Source organism: Tetrao urogallus (genome assembly GCF_951394365.1).
Source record: "Tetrao urogallus genome assembly, chromosome: 8".
Lineage (NCBI taxonomy): Eukaryota > Metazoa > Chordata > Aves > Galliformes > Phasianidae > Tetrao > Tetrao urogallus.
The window spans coordinates 1,615,518-1,633,680 of record NC_136821.1 but is presented as its reverse complement, the minus strand read 5'-3'; the positions used below and the strand labels follow the sequence as shown (position 1 = coordinate 1,633,680).

The window sequence follows — 18,163 nt, the reverse complement described above, 5'->3', positions numbered from 1 at the left end:
CCTTCTGTGGGACTGGTTTGTAAACCAACTCTAAGCTGGTAAGAATTCATCCAGACCACACAGATTTTCAGGGCTTTTTTCCTAAGCATTCAATACCACTTCTCACAACTAATTAATGATTTTAATATTCCTGATACATTAAGTTCATTGCTTCTGTAGCACAGGAGAAAACAACTAAGTAGTAGAGTCAGAGAATTCAAGGCAGAATATCAGAAATGAAACTGAGCTATGATTACTTTGGCCACAATACTATCTTAATACCATCACTATTCTATACTCATAATACTATGCTTTAATTCTCTTTACACCTTTTTCCACACTGCAATCAACAGTTTTTCAACAGTGTTACTCAGCAGGTAGTATTATCAAGTTAGCAGCTCTTTACTGGTCAGCAAAGCCAAAGTTTTTTCCAGCAATTTCAAAAATGGAACAGAGGGGTCAAGATTTCACTTCTTAGTTACTGCAAATCTGTTCTGTGCTAACATTCAGGAAGGTCACAGGAACAACCTTGTATTTCCTGATTTCAGACTGACCTTAAGACATCCTTAGCTCTGAATCTATTTTCATTTATTTGCAAATTCAGAAGGACAATCAACCCTTGATTCCATATTAACAGAAATCTTTAACACTTACCGCATCCAGCAACTGAGTTGCATGTTTAAAATGCCTGTTAATTGGAGAGTCAGCTACGTACTTGTAATGAGACTTTGTCTTTTCAAACGTCTCCTTGTACTTATGCTGCAGGAAAAAAAAGCACAGACATACATCACAGAGTTAACTCCAAGTTCTTTTAGAATTTTAGAAACTTTCTGCAGCAAAATATTGCTGATTTAATTATTTAACTCAACTACAAGCGAAAAATATTTTACTGCAAAATAGCTGTAAATGTAACATCTTACAGAATGGAACTATCATATCAAGCACTCAATGGAAGCATCAATTCTTGATAACCTTGAAGCTTGATTTCTAGCATCACTATGAAAATCACAATGGAACAGAGATTTTTACAGGGACCACAGGGGATAAGTAAAAGATCATTTTGCCTCTTTTTTCTTTCACACCAAGAATTGAAATTATAGATCTTTTCTCAAGTTCTACCATGACAAATTCATATCAGTGTCTAGGCTGGAATTGGATTCTTCTAAGAAAAACCAAAATATAAGAAAAACATAAAAATAAAAACCATTTAGCAACAATTCAGGGTGTTTTACTTACCCCACTGTAGAGCACTTTATTCTTTCCTGCCAAAGTAAAATCTGGTGTATCCCACACATAACAGCCAACGCCTCTGAGCCAGGATAAGTCTTCCTTGTATTTAACCTTTAGAAAAGAAACAAAGGATGCCTTCACTTTCTCAAGAAATAAAACTTGGTTTTCATTTAGGAAACCTACATATCAAGTTCCAATCTCTTACATCCAGGAACTATTTGAACTCACATCACTAATAGCATCTGTGACGATACGATGATGGAAATGTTCTGGTCGGTCTGGGATTGATCTCCAGACTCCCAGCTGGCTCATATAATTTTCTTTGTATTTCACCTACAAAGAAAATTAAGAGAATGAAAAAAATAGATTTTGAGAAGCAGAATACCTCAACCCATGCAACTTTCAGACATTCTTTGTTTCCAGAGCACCAGAACTATAGCAGTGGAAATAAGATTTATTTGTATTCACTTTTTTTTTTTTTAAGACCAAAGGCAATCCAGCATATAATCAAGGAAAGAAAATATTATTAACAGTGCTGATCATATTTTCCTAATTATTTGATACAGTCAAATAGACTAACAACATGACTAGCATGTTCTAGGTTATCAGATGACAAATATACATACACTGCTAATATCATCTGTGACTTTTCGATGATAGACAATATTCAAAGCATCTTTCACTGTGTGGTATTTCCCCTTTGTGTTCTCAAAGGTTTCTTTGTAGCGCAACTGGAAAAAAAAAAAAAGTAATATATTAAAAAATATATTTATCTATCAGGAATCATTTTAGTTAAAAATCCTATATCTGAGGAATGATAAAGTTATATGTTGCTTTCCAATATCCTAATGTAAGTCCTGAGGAATTTCAAGGAGCTTCAACTACCTAAAATCAGTTACAATTTGACTGAGACTTGTGAAGAAAATTAGAAAGAAAAGGAGTTGGCACATCTAAAGCAAAACTTCATCCTACTCTTTCAGATTGCAGACTGAGAAAAGATGCCATGTACTAAGTTTTGATCTCTAAAATAGCAAAAAAAACCCCAACCTATGCATTCCTTCTTCTATGTTCTGGTCCAGAAGAAAGCAGGATGACTATTTGCCTCGGGGGAAAGAACTTCTCAGAAGAGAAATCCAGGTGTGCAAAAGAAGTGATATATTCTTAAAATCATAAAAATCCCTCTCATGAGAGCAGTAAGAAATATTCTCATCAAAACACTGGCCTAACAAATATTCCATCAGGACTTCCCAGGGTACCTGGGCAATGTGCAGTGTAAAATATGTAGCAAAGGTCCCACTAAAGAGTCTCTGATTTATTTCTAAATGAAACAATGAGCAAGTTCTCAGGGACATGTAAGTGAACTCCTAAAACCAAGCAGAGATGAAATTATCTGAATGATTTCACACTGATCTGCGCTACTGGGTGATTTCATATGTAAGCAACTTATTTTTTTTTCCTTTTCTAAGTCAACATTTCAGTGCAAAGCAAAATGAATATGAATTATAATAAAGGTAAGAAAGCACTACAGTGACACCAAGTGAAAACTATTTCTGTAATATCAAATGGAAATGGAAGAGAGGTTCTTGAAACAAGCTGAGACAATCCCTGGCTTGCATGCTTGTTCCCCACTGACCCCCCCCCTTTTTTTTTTTTTTTGTAGAAACCAAGAAAAATTGGAATGAAATCATTCATAGATTACATACATCACTGGCATTCAGGTATGCTCTCTTGGCTCTGATCAAGACTGGTGTGTCAAGGACTGGTGTGTATTTGTCCTTCATCTTCTCATACTGGATCTTATATTTTGTCTAAGAGAAATAGTAAAAGTTAAAGGTTACATCTTCAGTCTTAGAAGCAGTTGCCAATCTCATATTACATTAACAGCTAGAGGTGCTATCCAGAGTGCACAAAGTCATTCTTGCAAAGCTCTCTGTCAAAACACTGGGAAATAAACTTGGCTGTTCAATTCATACTAGATGTTCCACATTTTGCAGCCAATCTCCCACAGATTCTGCAGACAAGTATTTAGAAACACATATCTTGTAAAATATTCAAGTTCGTAAGAAACGTGCAGTCATTTACCACAAATTGTAAAGGAAACATGGAACTTAAGTATGAGTTACAATGCTAAAAGGCAAACAGATGCGAGCCTTGAATCCATCATCAAAATTAGAAGTGAAACTTCTAAGCAGTTCAAATATTGGTACGAAACAAAAGACCAATCTTACCTCACTGATCATGTCTTTTACACGCCTGGCATGTGTGAAGGCTGGAGTCTGGCTACCAGCATGGTGATGAGGTCTCTCTTTGGTGGCAAGTTCCACATACAAATACTGCAACAAGACAGAAAGAATTCAAAAAAATACATTTCAAGTAAGTTTTACTTTATCACCCTGAAAAATGACTATAGGTTCACAATAAGTTCACTATAAGTTTTGCATAAACACCCAATTTACCCCAGGAGAAACTGGTGAGAATTGCACCCTTTCACTTTCCATATTATCTCAGTCCACCTTTTTCCATTACTCACAGTGTTCTGTAAACACCAGCAATATCTTCATGAACCCCCAAGTCCAATGCATATGACATTAATGCTGTCTCTGCCCTACGTCCATGCCTCACTTTGATAAAAGCATCCAAAACAGTCTGTTTTTTTCTGTTGGGTAACAACATTTTGTACTACTAACTCAGCAAGAACTGTGTGAATGAAGATAACGAACAAATGGTAGACTGACAAAAGTACTTATTCCTCTGACAAAGTCAGAGTTTCAGAGAATCTGAACACAACAGACAATGGCTCAATGCTTTGCTTCAGACAGCCGAAGTTGGATTTGTCCATCACAGAGGTATGGTAAACATGAAAAATCAAGCCACTTAACAATGGCTGTTTTTAAAAGTACCCTCTAGGAATTCCACATTGGTTTGAAATGACCTGGAAAGATTTTGCTGTACTTAAAGATAATATTAACAAAGAACCTCAATTGTTTTTTATTAGTAGAAATTTTTCACCTGGCTCTGTATTTTTTGTCCTTTCTTGGCTCTTAAGTAGTCAGGTGTGTCAAGGACAGAAGTGTATTTTGTCTTCAGCTCCTTGCCTGCAGCTCTGTAAACCAGCTAGAAAAAGAAAAGTCTGTGAATGATTTCTTCTCTTATGTATATTTGTGTAACAGCTGCCCAAACACAGCTTTGCAATTGTAGCATCTCTCATATTTCTGAAAAGAAAACAGTGAGAGATCTGAGCTTTACTTAATCACAGGTACCAAAGATGAATAAAATTAACACAGAACTTACTTCACTCAAATGGGCTTTCAGTTCCTGAACATTCCTGTACCCAGGAGTATCCAACACCACACTGTATTTATCCCGCATCTTCTTTGCAGTATCAGTATACACGTAATTAGACTGAAAGATAAAGGCAGTATCACTTAGGAAGCTCTTATTATTCTTAATTGCAAAGAGCATTCACGGTGTGAAGTAACAGCACTTTGAAACAAATAGCCAGAAGCACAGCAATACATGCTGTCGTTGGTCTTTATTTTCATATACTTCATTTCTTGGATTACATATCACACGTGTCACTAAGTGTGTTGTTGTTATACGTACATTCTTTTCATAAGAAATACCTTACCCAAAGCTTACGCAGCTGACGAGCACGGACCATATCAGGAGTATCATAAAGGAAGCAGCCCAAGCCCTGCAACCACTTCAGATCCTCTTTGTATTTATTCTACAAGGCAATTAGGGAAAGAAAACCAGAATATTAACTTTGCAGACAAGTTCACTCATCAGTCCTTAAACACAATTACAAAGCATTTACCTATTACGGAATAGAATAAATGCCAAATTCCACTTTCAGTGTAAAATTTCTACATTCAAATACCAGGTATCTTAATAGGAGATACTTACATCACTTGTGATGTCCCCAACATAGCGGCAGTGCAACACCTGAGGAGTAAACGGCAAGGAAATCAAGTGTCCTTGCATCCTAAAGAAATCTGACTTGTAGATCAACTGAAAGACAAAGAAAAAAATAGATTTCATGTAAGATCATGCTGAATATTCTAAATATCTTCTGTTCTATGTTAGAAAGGCACATACATCACTGACAGCTTCCTGAGTTGCTTTGACTTGACGGATTTCTGGTGTGTCTGGAGTAGTATGAATCTTATCCTTGTTCTTGTGGTACGTTGCCCGATACAACCTCTGTATGAAAGAAGACAGGATTTTACACGTTAAAAACTTAAACACTGCAAGAAATTTAGCAGAGTGTAAACTCCTGTCTTTTTAGGACAGCTCTTTCGCTAGATATTGCAGAACTAATAGACAAAAAAGGGAGCAACCATACTTCTAACCAGTCAGACTTTTTTTGATAGCAGCATCTCTAACAGCAAAATGTAGAATCTAAGACCCCAATCCTATAAATACGTAAACACATATGCTAAATTTTCAAACTAGTACTCATTTCTTTGATCATTGACTTTACATGCATATAAAGTTACAGATTCAATGTCAAAGACACAATTTCTGTACCTCTTTAACCAAACAGCAGCAGGATGGCTAATGAAATTAAACTAGAAGTGATTTCATTGTGAGATAATAGCGTTACAGGACTGTAGAAAGTTAAGAGTCATCAAGAACACTGAAAAGCCACAATACCCAACTCCAAGGCTGAATCAATGATCCCCTGCCATTCTCGATGGACATTTATCTGTCCTGTTCTTAAAAGCCCCAGTGAACATGGATCCTACAATCTTTCCAGTCAATGTATTTTCATCCCTCAGACTCTGGGCACTATAAGTACAAATGAGAACAAATACTGTACCTCATTAATGACTTGATTCACTTTCTTCACATTCTCAAACCCAACATCATTAGGTCCCAGAGTGTAGCCTTTAGCTTTCATATGTTCATAGGCTTCTTTATATTTCAGCTACAAAGGGGGAAAGAAATCTTTTAGATTGAACAAAAGTATATAGAAACTAAATTTCCTTATGCTTCTAGTTACACTGCTGTTCTGGCAATAATTTGTGTAGATTTTTAGATTCAGATTTTTAGAGACAGTCAAATGAGCTACACCAGAGCTAAATAGGCATCATCCTATCAAGATCAAAATACCTTTATGATCTCACCCAAGATGAGTAACATTTTAAATTCCTCTTATGTCTAACATGATATGCACATCTGTCTGAGGAAATTTTTATTTTATAGCAATTGCTTCAATTCTGTTAATGTAAACATTACCAGTGTTGGGAGCTGAGTGCACTGGTAAGAACTGATTGCTGAGACCAGGCACACCAGAGGTGTCAGTCCTTCCCTTAGCAATGCTGTAGGCACACCTGTCTTCAGCACTGCTTCCATCCTCATCTTCTGGATGGGCACTGGTCCTCCCTCACAAGTAGCTCATCTCTAGCTCTGTTTTGTAGCCTGGTTTCAAGTTCCATTGCTTGGATTTACCATGCACCTATGCTGTTGGTAGCTTGCCTCCAATTTCTGTTCTGTCTCCTCTATCTCCTGACTGCAGGAATGGAAGCTGACCCTCACTTTGTCAGAGACTTTTGATGCAATCTGCTATCAGCATCCTGCTCTACCTGCCTTACTCAGTGGGACTTCCCACTGGCTGATGAATTTACTGCTTGTGTCATGGTCATCATAAGTTCCTGGCTCAGGCAAACACATGGAACTACCCCCTACTGTTTTTGCTTTCTGGTAACCATTCTCACATCTGAGAAATAACTGCCTCAACAGTCGTGTACTCCTAGAAAACAGGCACCAAATTTTCCCTGGTAACTCGTGTTATAGAAGGACACAGTACATTACTTACATCACTGCCAATGTACTGGACGTGTTTGGCATGCTGGAAGCCAGGGGTATCTTTGGGAAGACTGTATCCAGTAGGCAGAGCTTTCAAACCAGCCCAGCGATACAAATTCTGTAAAGAAGCAGGGGGAGGAAAAGGGAGAGTCTTTGAGATAAATGTGTGTAGTATTTGACAGTATTCATTAGCTACACAGAAAATCTCTTATACACACTCAGCAACAGATTTCCCAAATATCTGTCTTATAATGCACGCTTGAAGATTAAATAATGACACTATCCCACTTTATTTTCATGCAGTGGAATCCAGCTTCCATATCTGAAGAGCTAAATAAAGACCAACGTTTAAAGAATCTGGGTTTTGAATCTGAAGACACTGTGGACTTGCAGAAAGGAAAGATCGAGAGAAAGCACGAACATGCATCAAACAGGAGAAGAATGTGGATGTTGGGTTTTCTTTGGCATTCTGATGAAAACAAAGTTCTTATACTTACTTCACTCTGTATCTTGTTTGCATGACGTGCCCGCTCCAAATCCACTGTCTTGTTAGTGGGAATCGCTTTGCCTCTAATTTTATTTAAGTAGTCACCACGATAGATAATCTAAGAAGAAGAAAAAGTAATTAAAGGAAAGTCATAATGCTGATGCTTTGTCACAGTGTGTATTATTTGCATACACATGGGAATATCTTCCAAAAAACTGGATGAAATTCTTTTGAATTCAGGCAATTAATGATTTTAGTGACTGCGATTTAGTGATTAAATATTTAGTGATGCCTTAATAAAGGCAGGGTCAATGAGCTGTGGATAATAAGCAATGAAATAATGACTACATATATTAAAGTGACATTTCTAGGACCTGTGAAGAAATGGCACTTACCTCACTGGCATTCAAGCCACTGAGGATACTCTGGACATAGACAGGAGTGTCCATGACCACAGTGTATTTGCTCTTCGTTTTTTCTGCAGCAGATTTGTACTTGATCTGCAGAGAGAAATTCAAGAACTCCAGTCAGTAATACTAGTTATTGTTAACTGGTTTTATTATATTTTTATATTTACAGTAATTACTGTCTATTTTATTTGTTACTTATTGTACTCATGAATCAGCATTAATACAGAAAATGTCTTGAAATTAAGGCTGCACAAATGAATATGGCACCTACTTAAGAACTCCTATCAAGAAACAGTGGGAAATGTCATCAGAATATTTATACGCACCATGTGATGTGCACCCAACCTACTTCTGATACACAACTTAATAGGGGGCATACCATCAGTAAAAGCACAATGATTAATTCTCCCATTTTAAAACCTTAATCCCAAGCTAAGGATATCTTTACTTCAATGGAGTCAGCAGCTTCACTCAGTTTAACATTACTTGCAAATTTACCTGGATGCAGGACTCGAATGCGTACTAAGTCATTTATAAAGGCACTCACGAGAACTGGCTCCAAAATGGAGCCCTGGGGGAGACAGCTAGTAGATAATTCAGTAGAGAAGCATATATGACATTTTTCAGACCATATCTGAATTAGAATAGAGCTACTCCATCCTGTTAATACAATGCTTTGAAAAATATTAAGAAGTAAGCAGAAACAGTGTATTCAATTCAGACTCACATCACTGCGAAGGTCGTAGGCATGTTTAGCATGAAGAATCTCAGGAGTGTCCCAAACAAAGCAGCCAATGCCTTTCAGCCAGTTAAGATCATCCTTGTATACCACCTAAGATATCCGAGAAAAGAAGCAATCTCAGATGTGCACCATGATCCAACCCTTTTTGTTAAGTCAGTCTGAACACAACTGTCAAATGATGGCAGGTTGATGTTTCTTGGTTTTTGACATTTTTTGTTTCGAGAAAATCAAAACAATTCCTTTCGGAATTAAAATGATTTTTCTACAGCACTTCAAGAACTGCAAGGTTTTGGCCCAGAGCCTATACTGATAATAGTGAAATGATGCATTCCAAGCCACACTTCAGTACAGACTGATTTGTCTGTGTGACAAAAACAGGATATAGATGCTGTGCCGTCGAGCATAATAGATATGAGTGGAAACCACAGAGTGCTCCAATCAAGTTTCTGCAAAATCATTTCCTCTACAGAGCACAAATGCAAGAATCCTTTAAGAAAAGTGAACCACAAACACTTGTGAACTTACATCACTGATCTGATCAGCTACTTTTCGAACATGTGCGTTGATCTGAAGATCTGGTAGGCAGATCCAGTAGTGGAGACGTGTGCGGTAATCGATTTCACTGATTTTCTGCTGTGCATCTTTAGCAGCAATTATGTCCACCATATCAGGAACAATGTGGACTTTGGCTTTATTCTTTTCATAGGTTTCCCTGTACAGACGCTGCAGAATTAAAACATTCACATTAATAATGCTGGCAAATAGCCTGAATTATTAAGTGTTGATAAAGCTGAGGCAAAAGACTGTGGTATTCTACTAATATTTTCATGGACTGCTATAGTTGGAGAGCAATCATTTTGGCTATGACTCGCATTTCCATCTTATCTACTCTAAAGATTTGAAGATTAAGGAACCTTCAAGCTCAGCACAATAAGTAAAGGGTGCTAAAATACAATTTGTCAAATCTTCACGGCAGTGATGTCAACAAGAGGTAGGCCAGGCAGTGTGCAATGTTTCATACATAAACATATTAGACTTAGAGGTTTAGAAGACAATTCAACAGTTGATGTAGAAGTCTGAAAAGACATTTGCTAAACATGGTAATCACCCACAAATACTGAGCACTGCCAAATGCCTACTGAAATACATTATCTGTGTGGTTTTTAAGAAAACACCACTTACATCAATATTAAGCTTTCCAACTCTAAGGCACCTTGCTATATTGGGGTCATCCTCAACACTTCCAGGTATTGTGTATAGAGCTTTGAACTTGTCATATTCTTCTCGGTATTTTACCTAAGCAGATGTAAAGAAAGACAACAGATAACAAATTCCAGTTAGAAAATTGTAATTTTAGAACCAAATCAGTAAGTAAATCAATAAGTATTCAGTTCAGTCCAAAAAGTAGAGGCAGCATTTAAAGCAGGATCTCGGTTTTAATTTTATTTTTAGCTGCAAAGAAAATGCACTGTAACTACTGAAAAAAGTAAGAACAGTTAGCTAGAAGATTTTTAAATAAATAAATTGAATTTACTAGTTATTTTTACTGTTACAGCTCTTTCCTTTAAATCTATCCAAGAGAGTGATCTCTCATTAGCCTTTGCTCAGTAATGCAACAAATCGTGTCCTTCTACAGTCAGTAAAGCATCATTTAAAGACATATAGAACATTTGGTGCTTTTCTGACTCAGGCCACTTAGGCTAAAAGAGAACTGACTATAATTTTTCTAGAAGTTGCTTCTATTATTATAAAATGCAACTTTTTTTCCACGAAAAGGAGCAGCAAAGGACTATCTAACTGTTAGTGAAATTATTCTCACAGAAAAAGGATTTGCTATAGATACATATTTAAACTAAAAATAAAAGATTCTACAGTTCTAAGATATTAAAATGCTTTGATACTTAAATGCAAGACATGAATGCTTGAATTACTAGAACTGATCTGACTAAAAAAAAAAAAAATCAAAGTATTTTATTGACTTACAATACTAGCATTATGCTTCAGTTCTTTTGCACGTGCTAGGGATACAGCATCAGAGGGCATTATGTAGCTAGTAGCTTTCACCCTGTCCCAGGCTTCCTTGTAGAGATTCTGTGGGGAATAGAAAGTCTCTATCAGTGGAAAGATTCCCTGGGTAATAACCAATGTCCAGTAAAAAAATCAGTATCCCTTCTGTTGTGATGATTATTTTACACCTTAACTATTACTTCACAGAAATTAAGACAGTACAGTACTATAATCTTGATAGCACACAGAAAAGGTAACAAAGTTCTTTCCTGTTCATCTTATCCATACTCATACAAGAAGTCTTTTTGGTTCAGGTGCAACTTTCTTCACAGAACCCATTTATTAATGCTTATATTTTGACAAGACTGAGCCTGACATTCAGCATCTTCTCCATACTCACACAATGCAGAGGGCTATCACTGACTCTGCTAAGTTTCATATTTGTAAATTTATCTTCAAACAGAGAAGACAACCAAAATAAAATTAAATATCTCAGTAGTACCTTGAGAGAAAAGCACTTACATTGCTAAAAAGGTGTTTCAGATTTTGAACTCTTTCAGAGTCTACTGTTTCAGTCACAGTTGTGTACTTGTCCTTAGTTTTATGGTAATCTTCTTTGTATTTAACCTATAAAATGAAAGATGGATTCAGTGAACTCGTCTCAAATCTCAGAAGGAGCAAAGGAAAAAAAAAAAGAATAGAAAAGAAGGGGACACTCACATCACTGGCATTTATAGCACTCTGCACTGCAGTCACATAGACTGGTGTATCAGTAACAACACCAAAGTTCTGAAAATTCTCTTTTCCAGCAGCTGTATATTTTATCTAAGCAAACAGAAAAAAAAAATAATGTTGAAAATGACCACAAAATTTTCGTGCTAACTTCCTTTAAAACCAGTCATTTAAAATCAGATAACAGAAGGATAGGATTACAGTCCAAGCAAGACCAACTTGAAGTTACTGCTGTACTGAAGAAATGCTTCTACATAGGAACACAGCAAGTATGAACTATGTAATACAGAAAATTGTGGATAATTGTAAAGCACATCTAGGCTAAGAGAACAACCAGCAAGACAACAGATACCTTTCTCTCAGCATAAATAACTTAAATAACATAACATAAATAACTTAAATAAATAACATAAATAACTTAAATAACTGAGGTATCTTGTGTACAGAGTTGCACACAAAATGTGTGCGACCTTCTCACTGTTAAAAACCAAAATGCTTCAGTACTTCCATTCTCCCAGTTTTTCTGCTTTTTTAGCAACAATTATCAAGACTCCGCAGACTAAGCTGCAAGATTGCAATAATTAGAAAAAGTATTTTGGATGTAATTATTTCATTCTGCTTTCAAGTAGGATAGGTGAAAGGCCCAGTGCATCATAAATGAAGAAAAAAAAAACTTAGATATGTTTACTTATTTGAGGGCAACTTGCTTACTTGGCTCTGGAGGTCATATGATTTTTTAGCATGCAGGATTTGTGGAGTATCCCAGACATAGCATCCAATTCCCTTCAGCCAATTTAAGTCATCTTTATACACCACCTATACAGGAAAAAAAAACCAACCGCGTACATAATTAGGAAGAAATTTGCCCTTGTTTGAAGAAAATACTGTTATTTTTACTGTATTCAGCTTTTGCCACTTGTGCAAACTCAATGCACCACAATTCAGGCTTATTCATCAATTATACCTGGAAATTTAAATATGTGCACAGACAATGCTTGGTATGACCCATTTCACACTGTGAATGATTCTTACCCAGGTTTTACATGGAAAAGTAAGCCAAAAGTAATACATCATATTAATAGGCCAGGAAATTAACACATTAAATTCTGTTAGGAAGGCTTTTCACCCAAGTAGAGATACTGTTGACCATTTAATAAGAAATTCAAGTACCATCTGCAGCTGTGGGATATAACCTCAAAGAAAAGTCTTTTCCATACTCATCCAGGAGGTCTGTGCAAGCTGTCCTGGCTCCTGTGCAAATTAACTGGTGATCACTGCAGCACAGCAACACTTTGACTTTGGTACATCTGCATCCCATCTCTACGTGTGCCAGATGGTAAGCATTCTACATAGTCTCAACAAGTCCATCTGGTGAACTTTGGGAAGGCTTGCAAATATTAACTTCTTACATTTTTCCAATTTACAAGTGTGAGAGAAATAAGTAGATCATTAAGATCCTCCCCAGAAAATGTAAAAATCTTTGGTACTGTGACACCAAGCAATCTAAGACCATGGTTACCAATTTCACGTTTAAATACTGCAAAAATACCTGAAAGCATTTGATATTTAAATATCTTGAAAAGATTACTTTGTAAAACGTTAAATAGATATGTGAAATACGTACATCACTCAAAATTTCTTGGGCCCTTTTTGCTTGAATAACATCATGCTCTTCAGGGGAACAATTCCAGTGATGGAGGTAAGTTCGGTATTCAAGGTCACTGAGGATATACTGGCACTTCTTAGCTAGCACATGATTCATCATATCACTTGGAATATGGACTCTTGTTTTAGTGTCTTCGTAATTCTTTCTGTATGCCAGCTAAAAAACAAAGATGGAGGAAAGGGAAAAAAGTGAATAGTGTTCTCCTGCATAATTCTGACTCAAGTAAGCAGCAGGTTATATAGAACAATCTGAGGCTAATCTTAGTTTAGGGACAAAACTCCAATGGGATTCAGTGGGAAGAAGTCAGAACTTAGATATTAATCACCATTTATTCTGACAAGGTACTAGAAAGACAAAAACAGCCTCCTTCATTGGCAGATTTAACTGTGTGTGTGAAAGGTAACACTACTTCAAGATAAGAAGTGCCTATGTTACAAAAGCTTTTCTTTAATCCAAATCATCTCCCTTTTCAAAAGGAGACATAATATTAGAGATTATATTAACCATGCCCTGCATGACATGTTATACGTTCAGTGGTGACAACAAAACACCAAATGTATATTTATCTTTCTGATTCCTCAATTCCTATTTCACTAAAAAAAATTATATATATTATATATATATATTTTTTTGCTAATATGGCAAAAGTATCTCAAGCCATATAGTATTTCTTGCTGATCAGATTCTTAATGTAAAATAGAAAACTCTAATAGGTCCAATAGTTAAAAAAAAATATATCTATCTTAATCTCTTAAATCATTTCAAATTCAATGATTCACCCCAAATACATTCAGGAAAGCATATGGAAAATACTATTACTGGTGTTAATAAGCATAGCATTACTTATGTTCAATATGAGAGAGACACTGATAATAAAGGAAACAGAAACTACTGGGGGAAGGTGGATTGTCTCCTCACCGCACTCCTTATTTTCTGGAATGCTAACGAATGAACGACGCTGGGGAAATCTCCAATGTCCTTCCCAGCCAGATAATGGCCCTTCAGCTTCTCATACAGCTCCTTGTATTTACGCTGCAAAATAGACATGTTGAAATTTTAAAGTTCATGTTCACAGGAGATAAGAAAATAAAAAGAAGGAATGGAAAATTCCTACTAACCTCACTATTCACGTAGTTTGCATGCTTGGCTCCAACAAGTGGAATGTATTTTGTATCCAAAGTATACCCAAGGGGCTTGCTGATTTCCCAGTCTCTTTTATAAAGTGTCTAGATAAACAGAACACAACACAAACTTTGATATAAGATCCATTATACTTTCCAAGAGGTCTGATTCTGCTATTTTCACACATATGGAATAGGACTGTTTCTATAGAGCAGTTTCTCTTTCCAACAAATCATCCCAACAAAGTAAATGAAGAATATTAATTCAGAACACATATTTGGTCTAAGACAGAGCTCCAACTCAGGAGAGTAACGGAGCACAAACTCGAACTCTCTAGATTTGCTCTCTTGAAATGGCGACCTGGAATTCATTGTTTGTCACCCAGAAAAGTAACAGAAATATTCAAAACGTAGACATGAACTGCTGTTTAAAAGTGTGGTATAGAATTGACCTTGATAATCTTACAGATAATTTGTTTCAAATCGTGAAAAATCTTCAAGTAAAACTTGTATTTATCATAAGAGCAGTAATTGTGTCAATGGAACTTTTAAAATATGTCATGTTTTAAATATTAAACACATTGACTTTCAGACTAGACTACAAAGATTTGGCATATAAATTAGTCACTTACACTTCCAAAAGTAGATACTTCCAATTAAAATTAGTGAGACTACTGATAAATACCTGCTTAGTAACACAAATCACCTAAAGTTTTCCTCTCATAAAAAAATAAATGTAAACTCACATCATAGAATCACAACTATACTAATGCTCCTCCTACTCCCAAACACCTCACAGTAGTACTCTGAGATCAGTTTAGTGAGGAAAGAAATGACCCTTAACCAAACTGTCCTACAACAAAGAGATTAAATGACATTTCCAGTGCCCCGTAGTAAACTGATGGCAGAAACAGAACAGTATTCTGAAGTTCAGTCTATATTCTGTTGCTTTCAAAACTAACTGCAGCTCAGTTAGGTATTTATCAGATCTTACATCACTATACAGTAAGGACATGTCTCTGGCATGATTCAGTTCAGGAGTGTCATCAGACCCGATGTACTGGCCTTTCTCGAGGTTAAATGTTTCTTTGTATTTTAGCTACAAGAGAAAAGAAATACTGAGTTAATGCCACAATAGAAATAAATTATCCCAACTAGTCCATCTGTAAGAAGTAGACATTTATTTTCTGTTACGTTATCACATCTTCAGAAATGTTGTATAGTGCATTTCAGCCACTATGGTACACAGACAGACGTCATCAGTAAAACTTGAGTAAAATGGAACATATTTATCAGCAATTAAGACAGTGGCCACAATGAACTCCACTAGCTTACAAGAACAAGACTCAATTTTAAATCACTGTAAGGAAAATCTGTATCAACTGTAAATAAGGGATAACCTATATCTGTCTACAGAAAAATGTAAAATGCTTTGTTGCAGCAATATTGTGTTATTTCTATATTCTTACTGAACAACCTGCCCAATAAAAGTCTACTATAAATAAGCATGCACATGCTTACACACACACAGCTAAACACAGTACAGTCCAGCAAAAGCAATTGAGTCATCTACTAATTCTAATAATACAGAAAGGAAAAAAGGTACATACGTCACTCTGATTGACAGAGTTAATCTTTGCCAAGACAATGTCTGGAGTGTCAACCACACTGGTGAACTTAGAAAAGTTTTCAAGGGCATCTTTTGTATATGCTCTCTGCAAAGAGATGAAATATTTTCTTATACACTGTGGATGAGAAAGAAGAGCTAGCCACACAACAACTAAAATACCTTCTTACCTTATTTATCAGTTCCTGCGCATGCTTAACTTTCTTATGTTCCACTGAATCCAGAGGAATCCAGCCACAACCACGGAGCCATTCCAAGTCAGATTTATAAATATTCTAAAATAATGAAGTTACAAAAAGAAAAGAAATTACGTCCTTCTGCCTTATGTAATGTAAAAAATGCACTCAGACCATACAAATTGGAAATTACATGGTATGTGTGTAAAATCACTTACATCGCTTTGCAGATCATAGGCCTTCCTTGCGTGAATACAATCATTCTGGTCAGGGTGGCACGTCCATTGATGCAGGTATTGGCGGTAGTCAATATCACTGACCAACGTCTGACACTCCTTGGCTGCTACAACTGACATAATATCCGCAGGGATGTGAATTTTGGTCTTTGTTTTGTGGTAATTTGATTTATACAATCTGTCATTCTGGATCTCGCCTGCATGTTCAAACCACACCAGTTTTGGATCATCTCTCATACTGGGGACTCCCACGTAGTGACCTCTTTGTTTGACATGGTCAGCTTTGTACTTAAGCTGATGGAAGAGGGGAGAAAAAAGTTAAAATAAAATCAGTATTGATTATATCTACTCATTTTTTAAGCCGTGATCAGCCATGGCTTTGTCAACACCAAGAACAAATGAGACTGTTTTATTAACAGATAGTTGCCAACAGCAGTCTGATTTTCAATACATGACAAAATTAGGAGACAAACAGCAATGTTACTTTGTGTAGTCCTTCCACTTCAAAATGTGTAATTTTCTAGACTAATATGCTATCATTTTTCAGTAGGGTGCATTTTCAAAACAAGAGGAAAACCTAGCACGAAAACCTAGCTAGAAAATATCTACTAAGCACTCAGCCTCAGTTTTCCAGCACATTTCTGAACATATTATTTAAGACTGTCTGGAGAATTGACCTTTATTTAAGGCATTTACACCACATTTTTTACAAAATGTGCGCTCAGTAGTTAACCAAGAGCTTCAACTCTCACTATACAAAACTTTGAAACCATCTTATAGTTTCTCATAGAGGAAGCCACCATAATGTAATTATGGAAACTGAAATCAGAGCTGCAGATAACAATCATCACATTTATTAATTTTTTAGAAGCTTACAAAATATGAAATTTTACCTCAGGTGACTTTGAAAGGACTGCATCTGGAGAAACTAAAGGTGGAGAGAAGAATCTGACCTTTCAATACCGATATCCATGAAAATCATAATCTCAAAAATGTCTGAATTGTCTGGAGGACAGTGAACTTCATCAATCATAAGATGGCCACTAGATGTTATCCCTAACGCAAAGCTTTGCATATCATTCATTGAACTTGCAAGGCCTTTAACATTTGTAAGCTTCTAAGCATTTGCTCTCCTAATGCAATGAGAAAAGTTATTACCTCACTTTGGACTTCATTTGAGTGTTTGGCATGACGGATCTGCACAGTGTCAGGAGGTAAGAGATAACCAGTGGCTTTTTCTTTCTCCCAGCTTTCTTTGTATAAACTCTGCGGAAAACAGAAGAGAGGAGAAAGGAGAAATTCAAAACTACTGGAGTCATAGGCATTATTAAATGTATATAAGGTATATAAAATGCAAATAAAATGAATCATTTCTCTAAGGTGTTCTTAATACAGCAAGTTTTCTAAATCCTTCAGAAGAGATGTGAGTTGTGGATGTTGTGTTGAGGGACATGGTTTAGTGGGAGCTATTGGTAATAGGCGAACAGTTGGACTGGATGATCTTTTAGGTCTTTTCCAACCTTGGTGATTCTATGATTCTATGAGTAGAAACTGTCATGATCTCATGATCAAGGAGAGAACACGTACCTGATTAAGAATTCTGGCTGCCTCTCGAGCCATATCCAGCTGTGGTGTATCTGTTAGAGTGTAATTTGACTTGACCTCATTCCATGCTTTGTGGTATTTAATCTAGAACAGAAGAAAAACAAGTGTCACATCATCACAGCACATGGAAAACATAAAACCAAGACCTCTATTTTATGCATAAAATAATGTATAAAAACCTGAATTTTCAAGCCTATTAAATGTGATACATTAAGCACACATCTAAATGGACATATATTTTTAAAGGAAGATACGCAAGGAAAGATTTTATAGAACTTCTCAGAGAATTTGAAAACTTGTTCCACTGCAGCTGGATGGACAGGGAAGTATCCTC

General features: G+C 36.2%; 1 protein-coding gene across 1 annotated transcript in view; it reads right to left on the bottom strand.

The window, feature by feature from the left end:
* NEB (nebulin) overlaps positions 1 to 18,163 on the bottom strand; it is a gene marked incomplete at its 5' end in the record, with an annotated part of 124,401 nt that overhangs the window by 38,677 nt on the left and 67,561 nt on the right. Inside the window, 31 exons of the mRNA XM_079538983.1 lie at positions 634 to 738; positions 1,216 to 1,320; positions 1,438 to 1,542; positions 1,836 to 1,940; positions 2,913 to 3,017; positions 3,438 to 3,542; positions 4,219 to 4,323; positions 4,501 to 4,611; positions 4,838 to 4,936; positions 5,116 to 5,220; positions 5,308 to 5,412; positions 6,032 to 6,139; positions 7,031 to 7,138; positions 7,518 to 7,625; positions 7,903 to 8,007; positions 8,645 to 8,749; positions 9,185 to 9,382; positions 9,842 to 9,955; positions 10,643 to 10,750; positions 11,189 to 11,293; positions 11,387 to 11,491; positions 12,110 to 12,214; positions 13,023 to 13,220; positions 13,983 to 14,096; positions 14,183 to 14,290; positions 15,180 to 15,284; positions 15,796 to 15,900; positions 15,983 to 16,087; positions 16,207 to 16,518; positions 17,383 to 17,490; positions 17,812 to 17,913. Of these exons, the coding sequence (XP_079395109.1) occupies positions 634 to 738; positions 1,216 to 1,320; positions 1,438 to 1,542; positions 1,836 to 1,940; positions 2,913 to 3,017; positions 3,438 to 3,542; positions 4,219 to 4,323; positions 4,501 to 4,611; positions 4,838 to 4,936; positions 5,116 to 5,220; positions 5,308 to 5,412; positions 6,032 to 6,139; positions 7,031 to 7,138; positions 7,518 to 7,625; positions 7,903 to 8,007; positions 8,645 to 8,749; positions 9,185 to 9,382; positions 9,842 to 9,955; positions 10,643 to 10,750; positions 11,189 to 11,293; positions 11,387 to 11,491; positions 12,110 to 12,214; positions 13,023 to 13,220; positions 13,983 to 14,096; positions 14,183 to 14,290; positions 15,180 to 15,284; positions 15,796 to 15,900; positions 15,983 to 16,087; positions 16,207 to 16,518; positions 17,383 to 17,490; positions 17,812 to 17,913 (3,681 nt within the window). The remainder of the gene's footprint in view (positions 1 to 633; positions 739 to 1,215; positions 1,321 to 1,437; positions 1,543 to 1,835; positions 1,941 to 2,912; positions 3,018 to 3,437; positions 3,543 to 4,218; positions 4,324 to 4,500; positions 4,612 to 4,837; positions 4,937 to 5,115; positions 5,221 to 5,307; positions 5,413 to 6,031; positions 6,140 to 7,030; positions 7,139 to 7,517; positions 7,626 to 7,902; positions 8,008 to 8,644; positions 8,750 to 9,184; positions 9,383 to 9,841; positions 9,956 to 10,642; positions 10,751 to 11,188; positions 11,294 to 11,386; positions 11,492 to 12,109; positions 12,215 to 13,022; positions 13,221 to 13,982; positions 14,097 to 14,182; positions 14,291 to 15,179; positions 15,285 to 15,795; positions 15,901 to 15,982; positions 16,088 to 16,206; positions 16,519 to 17,382; positions 17,491 to 17,811; positions 17,914 to 18,163) is intronic.